General features: G+C 61.7%; 1 protein-coding gene across 1 annotated transcript in view; it reads left to right on the top strand.

Annotated features, from left to right (window-relative positions):
* The first annotated feature begins 660 nt into the window (after positions 1-660).
* NPHP4 (nephrocystin 4) overlaps positions 661-10,033 on the top strand; it is a 28,839-nt gene continuing 19,466 nt past the window's right edge. Inside the window, exons 1-6 of the mRNA XM_056125398.1 lie at positions 661-810; positions 6,057-6,232; positions 7,250-7,314; positions 7,498-7,653; positions 9,112-9,248; positions 9,703-9,866. Of these exons, the coding sequence (XP_055981373.1) occupies positions 661-810; positions 6,057-6,232; positions 7,250-7,314; positions 7,498-7,653; positions 9,112-9,248; positions 9,703-9,866 (848 nt within the window). The remainder of the gene's footprint in view (positions 811-6,056; positions 6,233-7,249; positions 7,315-7,497; positions 7,654-9,111; positions 9,249-9,702; positions 9,867-10,033) is intronic.

Here is a 10,033-nt window from a genome sequence, read left to right as displayed (position 1 = left end):
GGAACATGCGTGAGGAGGTCTGGAACATGGATGAGGGGTCTGGAACATGCATGAGGGAGTCTGGAACATGCATGAGGGGGTCTGGAACATGCATGAGGGGTCTAGAACATGGATGAGAGGTCTGGAACATGCGTGAGGGGTGTGGAACATGCATGAGAGGTATGGAACATGGATAAGGTGGTCTGGGAACATATATGAGGGGGCGAGAGTGGGTGTGAGAGGCTCCCCCGTGGAGCAGTGTGGGGCCTGGGGAGAAGCCTAGAGAGATTTGGGGGTACACAGGTCCGGGAGGGCCGTGTCTGCCCGGGCCTTGGGGGTCCCGGGTCGGGGACCAGGTGAGCTGCCGGTTCCGGTCAGTGGTGCTTCTTGGTGGCTTCTAAGCCCCCGAGGAGTCTCTGTGTGACCCCAGGCCTGTCAGCTTGTGAGTCTAGGATGAGTCCTGCGCCTGTCGGGGTGTTGGAGAGTGACCGCACACCCAGCTCCATGAGTGACCACTGGCCCCCTCACGGACCAAGGTGCTCTGAGTGGTCAGAAAGTGGGGCCGCTGTCCTGGGGAGGGGGTCAGACCTGACCATCCATCTGTCCGCCCATCTGTCTGTCTGTCTGTCTGTCTGCCAACGGGGCTCAGTGGTGGCGGGCGGTGGCCTGTGTCCCCAGGGCATGCTGGAGGCGCTGTCGGACGTGCGCTGCCACCTGCGCGTGTCACTGTTTGATGTCACCTATCGGCACTTCTTCGGGAGGACCTGGAGGACGGCGGAGAGGCCGGTCCAGCTGCTCTCGGGGTCACCGCCCAGGATTGTCTTCAATGAGGTGGGTGCCAATGGGGGCAGGGCAGGGACTGTCCCCGCAGGTGTGTGTCCTCTTGGAGCCCCGCCTCCCCGGGACCCCTGCTTCCCTTCCCCCGCCCACCTCCCCAGGACCCCTGCCCTTTCGCCCACAGACCTACAGGCCTCGGGCCTCCCGCCAGCAGCTGACCTGGGTGTGAGCCCCAAACACTGCTCGGTAAGGCCTCGGCCGGGCACAGACAGAAAGAATCCCAAGAGCCCTCTTCAGCTCCCGCAGCCTCGGAGAGTGCGTGGGGACAAGCACCTGCCTGGGTGGCCCTGGGCACCCTCTGTGCTTCCGGCACCACCGGGAGGGACGGTCCCTGAGCACAGGGCCAGGTGTGGCCCCAAGCCCCGTCTCCACCCCCGAACCTGAAACTGGACTGCGCCCGTGTCCGGCCCCCTGCAGCGGCGTTTCAGTGTTCCGGGGCCACCGCATGGCTGACCTGTCACAGCTGGACCGGGCGAGGGGGGTGGCGTTAGCTGTGACCCAGGGGCTCCAAACACTCTGCCCCTTCTGAGAAAGGCGGGAGCCCAGCTGTGGGAGGGTGGTGGGTAGGGGACAGCCTGGAAATCGCCCGGGTGGGGACACTGCGCTGGGAGCTGCGGGCGGGAGGTGCCCAGCCCAGTGTGGACGCCCCACATGCCGGCCTTCCCCGTGCCTGAAGCCTGGGTTTGAGGAAGGCGTTGTGGAGCCCTGCAGAGAGCCGCAGTGTGGGGGGATATAGCCGAGCCCCTGGCCTCTGGGGACCAGGGGTGCCTGGGGTCGCGGCACTGCCCTCCTGTGCCCGGAGCAGGGGCGGTGAACGGAGGCAGCGGGTCAGGGAACCAGCAAGCCTGGGCTTCCATCCCTCCCTACCCGTGGGTCTTGGGTTGATGGTGCTGCCGGGAGGGGCAGGGTGCAGATGCATTTCCAGCCCCTGGGTCCTGTGACCCGTGGTGGGCGCAGCCTTGGTCTCCTAGGCTGTGGTCAGGCCCAGGGAAGCACGGTGGAGCCCCCTCCCCTCCCCCCACTGGCCCTCTGGGGCCCCGCGTCAGCCTGGCTTCTGGCAAGCCTCTCGGCCCTTCCTCTACCCCCATTTTTCGAGGGGGGCCGTGTTCCCTCCCCCAGAGTGTCAGGTGAGCATGAAGGAGGATGCTCTTGTTCCAGCCTGGGGCTCTGTGCCCCCCGGCCCCCCAGTACCAGGCAGAGTACCCAGCAGAGCGGGGCTGGGGTCTCAAGTGGAGGCTGCCTCATGCTTGTCCTGGCTCGCTCGTCCGCTGACCCCACCATGTTGGATCCTGGCTAGGGCCCTACATTGGAACCTTTATACTAGGAGCCGGAACTGGGCGAGCTCTCATTCAGACCCACTTTAGGGAAACTGAGGCAGTTACTTAAGAGGGGCCTGTCAGAGCCCAGACCTGCCAAGTCTGGGCTGCTGTCCCTGTTTGTCTTGCTGGGGGGACCGCGGTCCCCCCGTTTCCAGAGAGGTTGCACATCGACGCCCTAAAGGCACGGGAGGACACCGGGCCTGGCGCTGTGCCCGCCACTAAGGCCAGGGGCACTGCCCAGGGACAGACTGTCCTGCCAGCCAGCCCCAGGGAGCTCAGTTAGTCAGAGGCCTCTCTGCGGCGGCCAGCCAGACCCTCCGTGTGCGGGCGCTGATTGACACCTGTAGTTGGGGGGCTCTCCCCGGTTCCCGGGGTCCCGCCTGTGAGCACCCCAGGCTGGCCCGGCTCAGCAGGGACCCCTTTGGCGATGGGGACAGAGACGGTTGTGCCCTGTCGGAGGCGGCCCCGAGCCCACTGCCTGCTTGCCCAGCTCATTGGTTGGAGGGCTTCTGGGGACCCCCACTTGGGGCCTTGCCATGGCGAGACTGACTCATCCTTGGAGAGAAGGTCTGTCCTGTTCTGAGTCCCGTCCTGCCCGGTCGCTCCCGCCCCATGGTGCCCTGCACCAGCGCCTGAATAATTCATCATCCCCAGAAGGCGGAGGCAGAGCCCCAGACGCCAGACCCCGCCCGCTCCCAGCAGGCGCTCCTCCCTGCTCCATAGGGGTGTGTGTGTGGGGGGGGGGCTGTGTGGGTGCGAGTGTATGTGAGAGTGTGTGTGTGTGGGGGGCTGCGCGAATGTATTTGAGTGTGGTGAGTGTATATGTGAGTATGTGAGTGTGTATGTCTGAATGTGAGTGTATGTGTGTAAATGTGAGTGTGTCAGTGTACACGAGTGTTTAAATGTGCAAATGCTTATGTGTGCATGTGAGTGTGTGAGTGTATATGTGACTGTGAGTGACGTGCATGATTATGTGTGTAGGTGTATATTGTGAATGAGTGTGGGAGTACATATATGAGTGTGTGTGTATGTGTGAATCTGAAAGTGCATGTGAGAGTGTGTGAGTGTGCGTGGTGTGTGTGTAAATATATGTGAGTGTGCATGTGAGTACGTGAGTATATATGTGAGTGTGTGTGAGTATATGTGTGTGAGTGTGTGTGTGAGTATATATGTGAGTGTGTGTGAGTATATGTGTGTGAGTGCATGTGTGTGAGTATAGTGAGAGTGTGCATGTGTGAGTGTTTGTGTAAATATGTGTGTGAGTATATGTGAGAGTATGCATGTGTGAGTATATGTGTGTGTGAGTGCATGTGTGAGTATATGTGTGTGAGTGCGTGTGTGTGAGTATATGTGAGAGTGTGCATATGTGTGTGTGAGTATATGTGAGAGTGTGCGTGTGAGTGTGTGAGTACATGTGAGAGTGTGTGTGAGTGCATGTGTGTGAGTATATGTGAGAATGTGTGTGAGTATACGTGAGTGTGTGTGTGTGCATGTGAGTATATGTGAGAGTGTATGCGAGTATATGTGAGAGTGTATGCGTGTGTGTGAGTATATGTGAGTGTGCACATGTGTATGAGCATATGTGAGAATGTGTGTGAGTATATGTGAGTGTGTGTGTGAATGTGAGTATATGTGAGAGTGTGTGCGTGTGTGAGTGTGCGTGTGTGCATGTGAGTATATGTGAGAGTGTATGTGTGTGTGTGAGTATATGTGAGTGTGCGCATGTGTATGAGCATATGTGAGAATGTGTGTGAGTATATGTGAGTGTGTGTGTGAATGTGAGTATATGTGAGAGTGTGTGTGTGTGAGTGTGCGTGTGTGCATGTGAGTATATGTGAGAGTGTATGCGTGTGTGAGTATATGTGAGTGTGCGCATGTGTATGAGCATATGTGAGAATGTGTGTGAGTATATGTGAGTGTGTGTGTGAATGTGAGTATATGTGAGAGTGTGTGCGTGTGTGAGTGTGCGTGTGTGCATGTGAGTATATGTGAGAGTGTATGTGTGTGTGTGAGTATATGTGAGTGTGCGCATGTGTATGAGCATATGTGAGAATGTGTGAGTATATGTGAGTGTGTGTGTGTCTGCATGTGAGTATATGTGAGAGTGTGTGTGTGTGAGTGTGCGTGTGTGAGTATATGTGAGTGCGTGTGTGTGAGTGTGTATGTGATTGAGCATATATGTGTGTTAGTGTATGTGAGTGTGTGTGTGTATGTGTGTGTGAGTGTGTGAGTGGAGCCAGGCTCATCTCTGTTGCTGAGACTCAGGCCAGAGTGCTTCGGTCACAGATGGGCACCTTCCTCAAGGGACAGGGTGATGGGACCTGCCCCCACCCCCAGCCCTAGAAACCCACTCCTCAGAGTGCCCATTTGCAGGGGGACGTGGGCTGCTGAGGAACAGGAGTGCCATCGAAATAAGCTTCTGGAAACTCCCCGAGGAGGTGGCTGATGAGCAGGGCCGGCCGGTGTGCGTCAGCCAGTGTCCTGAGCAGGGGGCCAGTGAGCAGAGCCCCTGGAGATCCGGGACAGGGACCCTGGACCCAGGATCAGGAATCTGCGATCAGAAACAGATCTGGGGGCTGCTGGCCTGGCCGTCCTCAGCTGTGCTCCTCCCTTGGTGAGCAGCGCGTGGTCATCCCCCACACTCAGTGAGGCCAGCCATGGAGGACTCGGCTGGACGTGGGTGGGCAATAGATGGACCCATAGTCGTCTCTCTGTGTGCTTCTGGGGCTGGGATTTCACTGGATGGAGATTGTTTTTTGGGGTGGGCCACACCCAGCGGTGCTGGGGGGACCATATGGGGCCTGGGGATTGAGTCCGGGTCAGCCGTGTGCAAGGCCAGCGCCCTCTCTGCTGTCTCCTCTCCCCCCCTGCTGGATGGAGGTCAAGGCTGGGGCTGACCCCTCTGCTGATGACCCGCCCCCACCCCCCTGCACAGACCCCCACCAGCCCAAGTCCCTGGGGTCCTGGCGCCGTGTCACTGCCGAGGCCCATTCCCCGGTGCGGGCCAGTGTGGGCGCGGGCGTCTGGGGGTGACAGTCTCGGCAGGACAGGTGCCGAGAAACGGTCTCTGAGTCTTGGGAGCCAGAGCATCACCAGGGCGACCCCCATCAGCGCCCAGGGGATTCCTCCATCATTTCACAGTGAATATGGCGAAATGATTGGCACCTCACGGCCGATGTACCGGGTCTGTTACCCGCTGATTGGGGCACCCTCGGGATGCCCCGGTGGTGGCTTGTCAATGGTACCAGTCTGGGTCAGATCACATGCCGCGGCCCTCAGCAGGCCGTTCTGTCCCCTGGGTCCTGCTGTGGACCGTGGGGCTAGGGGCCCTCTGAGCCCCCTGACTCTGCTCTCTCTCGACTTCCAAATGTGGCCGGACCTTTGTCCCAGCCTCACCCACCATTTGTGTTTTCAATAAAGCCTCCCCATGGGCTTCCTGGGAGTGCCAGCCAGGTGGGCACGTGGGGCTGACTTTGTTCTGTTCTCTGTGGGAGGGGATGGTGGACAGACCGAGGGGTGAGCTGCTCCCACCTTCTCTGGGAGCCTGGAGTCTGCTGCAACTTGTTTTGGGACCACACCAGGCGGTGCTCAGGGCTTGCTCCTGGCTCTGTGCTTAGGGACCAGTCCTGGCGGTGCTCAGGGAACCATCTGCAGTGCCCGGGGTGGGCCTGGGGTTGGCTGCCTGGGCGCCTGCACTATCTCTGCAGCCCCCACCTGCTGCAGTTTTCCGAGGGTGGAAAGTTCCAGAGAGGAAGCCAGGTGCCCCAGGTTCTGGACCCGAGATGCCGCAGGCCCTGCAGGGGATAACCCCACCGGATGCCCCACAGGAACTGCATGCACATGGGGTGGGGCTGGTCTCTCTGTGGGGGTCCGTAGGCACCCCCAACTCCTGTCTTACCCAGCTACCCCTCTGCCCTGCAGCCCCTGTATTTCCACACGTCCCTGGAGCACCCCCACATCGTGGCCGTGGTAGAGGCCGTCACGGAGGGCCAGAAGCGGGACGGCTGCTCCCGGGCCCTGGCGAGCGGCTTCGGGATACTTCGGCTCTTCAGCAGCAAACCGGAGTCACCCACCCCCGCCGCCTCGCAGGACAAATGGTACCAGACTGTCCACGGGAAATGTCCACGGGTCCCCTTAGCTGCCCGGCACGCAACAGCCCCACGGGAGGTGCCGGGCATGGGGCACCATTGCTGGGTGTTGGCAGGGGTGAGGGACCCTGCGCTCCTCACCCGCATCCCCTCCTGCCGACTCTATCCCTCTGCTCTGACCTGATCCCTCTGCTGACCCGATCCCTCTGCTCTGACCCGATCCCTCTGCTCTGACCCGATCCCTCTGCTTTGACCTGATCCCTCTGCTCTGACCTGATCCCTCTGCTGATCCGATCCCTCTGCTCTGACCTGATCCCGCTGCTGACCTGATCCCTCTGCTATGATCCGATCCCACTGCTGACGTGATTCCTCTTCTGACCTGATGCCTTTGCTCTGACCTGATCCCTCTGCTGACCCAGTCCCTCTGCTCTGACCCGATCCCTTTGCTCTAGCCCAATCCCTCTGCTGACCCGATCCCTCTGCTCTGACTGATCCCCCCTATTCTGACCTGATCCCTCTGCTCTGACCTGATCCCTCTGCTCTGACCTGATCCCCCTACTCTGAACCGATCCCTCTGCTGACTCAATTCCTCTGGTCTAGCTAAGTCCCTTCTACATAGGCTTGGTCCCTCTGAATAGATCCCTTCCCCTCTGGCTCGATCCCTCCCCCCCTCTAACTCGATCATTTCTCCTGTGACTACCCCCCCTGCTCTCACTCGATCCCTTCCCCTCTGACTCAATCCCCCTGTTCTGACTTGATCCCCTCCAATCTGACCCTTCCTCTGGGCACAGGCACCAGTGCGAGGGTGGGGACAGTGGGTTTGGCTCTGCTGCTGGACGCTGTGGACCTTTGAGGTGGAGCTCCACCCCTGGCTGCACCCCGAGATGTAGGAGCCCCTGAGCTGGCAGTGTGGGAGTTCCTTGGGACTGTGCTGGTAGCAGTGTCCCGTATCCTGTGTCCCATGTCCCGTGTGCCCCAGCTGTGGAGGGGGGCTTTAGTGGTAAGGCAGCGTCTCCTTCCCCGCAGGCTGAGGCTGTACCACGGCACCCCCAGAGCCCTGCTGCACCCCCTGCTGCTGGACCCCATCGAGCGTAAGCCCCCAACCTGGAACCCGCCCTGGGTTGCGGGTGCAGCCATAGGGCCCCCAGGTGGGAGGGCTGGAGGGGTCCTCACGAGGCGATGCCCCCGCAGTTCTAGAACATGCCCTGCCGGGCTGAGGCATGGCTGAGGGCTGGGGGGTCGGGAGAAGCCCCCAGCCCTGGTTTCCTCCGCAGAGAGCCGGCACCTGAGCCTGGTGGACGGCCGCGGACTGCGTTACAGCCTGCAGGCTCATCCCGCGCTGGAGCCCGCCTTCCCGCTGCTCCCTGAGAACCTGCTGGTGTCGGGGCTGCAGCCCGTCCCCGGCCTGCTCCCGGGCCCCACCAGCTCCGGTAAGGCTTCACGTCCCACAGGTGTTCTCTCCGTGTGAGCAGTGCAGGGGTCTGGCCCTCTTTCTGTGGCCGTGTGTGTGTGTGTGTGTGTTTGTGCATGAGTGTGCCGGCATTTCCTGGGCGTGCCCTGGGCTCTACACAGGGCCCCGAAGCGGGGACACCACCCCTACTGTGCCCACAGAACTGTTCTCAGGCGAAGCTCACCTGACTGTACCCAGAGCTCCCTGCCCCACCCGGTCCCTTTCTGTCGCGTAATCAGAAGCACACAGTGCCCCCTCTTCCCGGCTTCATTGGGGTCTTTCTTCTAGTGATTTCCACTATCCAGCACCCCTGCCTCCGCTGTATGGTCAGGGCAGACCCAGCCCGTTGGCGGGGTGGGGGGTTGGGGGTGAGGACCGGGTGTTTCCAGCTCACCTTTGGGGACGAGAAACGCCTCATGCCGCCACCTTCTGGCCGCCTGGGGTACTACTGCGCTCACCACGCCTGGGTCCCATCTGGGGCTTCCAAGCTGGCCACTGTCCAGGAGTACAGGCGCTTCTTCAGTGGCTCAGAGCCGTGCACCTATGCCTGGGGAGGAGGGGGAGAGCCCTGCAGGTGTTGCTCGCATACACACACAGATGCACACACGCACACATGCATGTACACACAGGCACACACATATGCACGCCTAAATACACGGCACATACATGCACAAACACACGCTTGCTCAGGGCTCGGGCGTTGGTTCCCGCCTCTCTCCTCCCCACGGAAGACTGGCCCCTCTCCCCTGGCTGGACAGCCGTTCCGGTCTCGTGGGCTCTGGGTTTTTCTCTAGGGTCACCTCAGACCCTGCCTGGGCGGGCCTCAGCCCCGTTCTGCAGAGTAGGATGACATGGTACAAGGAGCAGACCTGGGCTCACGGCCTCCCGGGTGGCAGGCAGGGGCAGCTGCTCCCTCTTGGGTCTCGTGGCCATCCCGTCACTGTCCTTGTAAGGACCGTTGACTTGGTGGTGAGGCCTCTTCCCTACAGAGCCAATTAGCCTGGAGCTCAGGAGGAGGTCGGAGGTGACAACTCTGGGACGTCCTTGGGGGCTGCTGGCGTGGGGCCGCCTCCGCCTTCCTCCCGTGGGGCCCTTCTCGGGAACCGGGAGGCCGAGTCCCTGCACCTCACGGGGACAGCCTGATGCAGGAGCCCCACCAGGGAGACGCATTTTTGCTTTGGCTTTGAGGCCACACCCAGCTCACACCCACCAGCTCTGCACTCAGGAATCACTCCTGGTGGGCTTAGGGGACCATGCAGGGTGCTGGGCGTCGAACCCAGGGCACCTTCCTGCTGTATTATTGAGCCGGCTCCCGAGCCGGCCCCTGGCGCCTGTCTGGGGGTGTCTCCAGCTTATTTTGGGTGCACGTGTGTTGTCGGCTGACCATAGTCCAGAGCAGCCAAACCAGGCGGTAACTCCAGGGCCTCTGTCGCTGCAGGGGACGCCTTCCGGAAGCCTCGCCTGCAGAAGCCGGTCACCTGGCTCCTGGATGACGTGTCCTTCACCCTCTATCCCTCCCTGGAGAAGTTTGAGGAGGAGCTGCTGGAATTGCTGACCAGTGACCACCTTTGGGAGGTACCGGCCAGCCGGGAGGGACCCTCCAGCTTCCCGTGCTGCCATCCTGGATGGTGGCCGCTGGCTCTCGGCCCTCCTGAGAAAGGCCTTTCCCCGTTTGGGGGGGCCGCAGACCTGTCAGCTCCATGTGGCTTTGATCTGCAGCTGGGCCCCTTCGCCTGCGCATCTGTCCACACCTGAGTGGTCGTGCTCCCTGACTCGTGGGCTCACTGGGGTGAGGGGGACAGAGGGGCACGGTTGCAGCGGGGCTGCCCAGCCTGGCCTGTCCCCTGCGTCCCCTCCCCTGCAGGAGCTCTGAGCTCTGTGTCCTGAGCTGGCTGGTCCCGTGTTCCTTCACCACCGTGGGTCCCCGGGCACGGAGGGGTGTCCCAGGATAACCCCACTCAGGGCGGGGGGTTGGGGGGCTGTTCTCAGCTGTGCGGGATCCTCACCCCTCACCAGCGCCCCTTCCTAGGGTGGTGCGCTGGAGATCCTGGAGCGGCGGCTGCACGTGGGCGTGCACAGCGGGCTGGGCTTCGTGCACAGGCCGCAGGTGCTGGTGCTGGTGCCCGAGCGTGAGGTGGCCCTGACGCGCTCCGCCAGCGTTGGCAGGAGGCTGGGCGCCTCGGTTAAGGCCAGGTAGTGCCCGGCACGCCCCAGCCCGGGGGGGGGGGGGGGGGGGGGGGGGCGGTGGGGCAGGGGAGACGCGGTGGCTGGGGTGAGAGCCCGCCCCCCCATGGGCCCGAAGTGGGGGGCGGCAGGCCTCAGCAGGGGACCCAACGCCACTCTGCTCTTCGCTCCTGGGG

This window comes from Sorex fumeus, unplaced genomic scaffold (assembly GCF_029834395.1).
Source record: "Sorex fumeus unplaced genomic scaffold, SorFum_2.1 ptg000054l, whole genome shotgun sequence".
NCBI lineage: Eukaryota > Metazoa > Chordata > Mammalia > Eulipotyphla > Soricidae > Sorex > Sorex fumeus.
The sequence above is the reverse complement of the archived record's forward strand: the minus strand, read 5'-3'. Positions and strand labels throughout refer to the sequence as shown.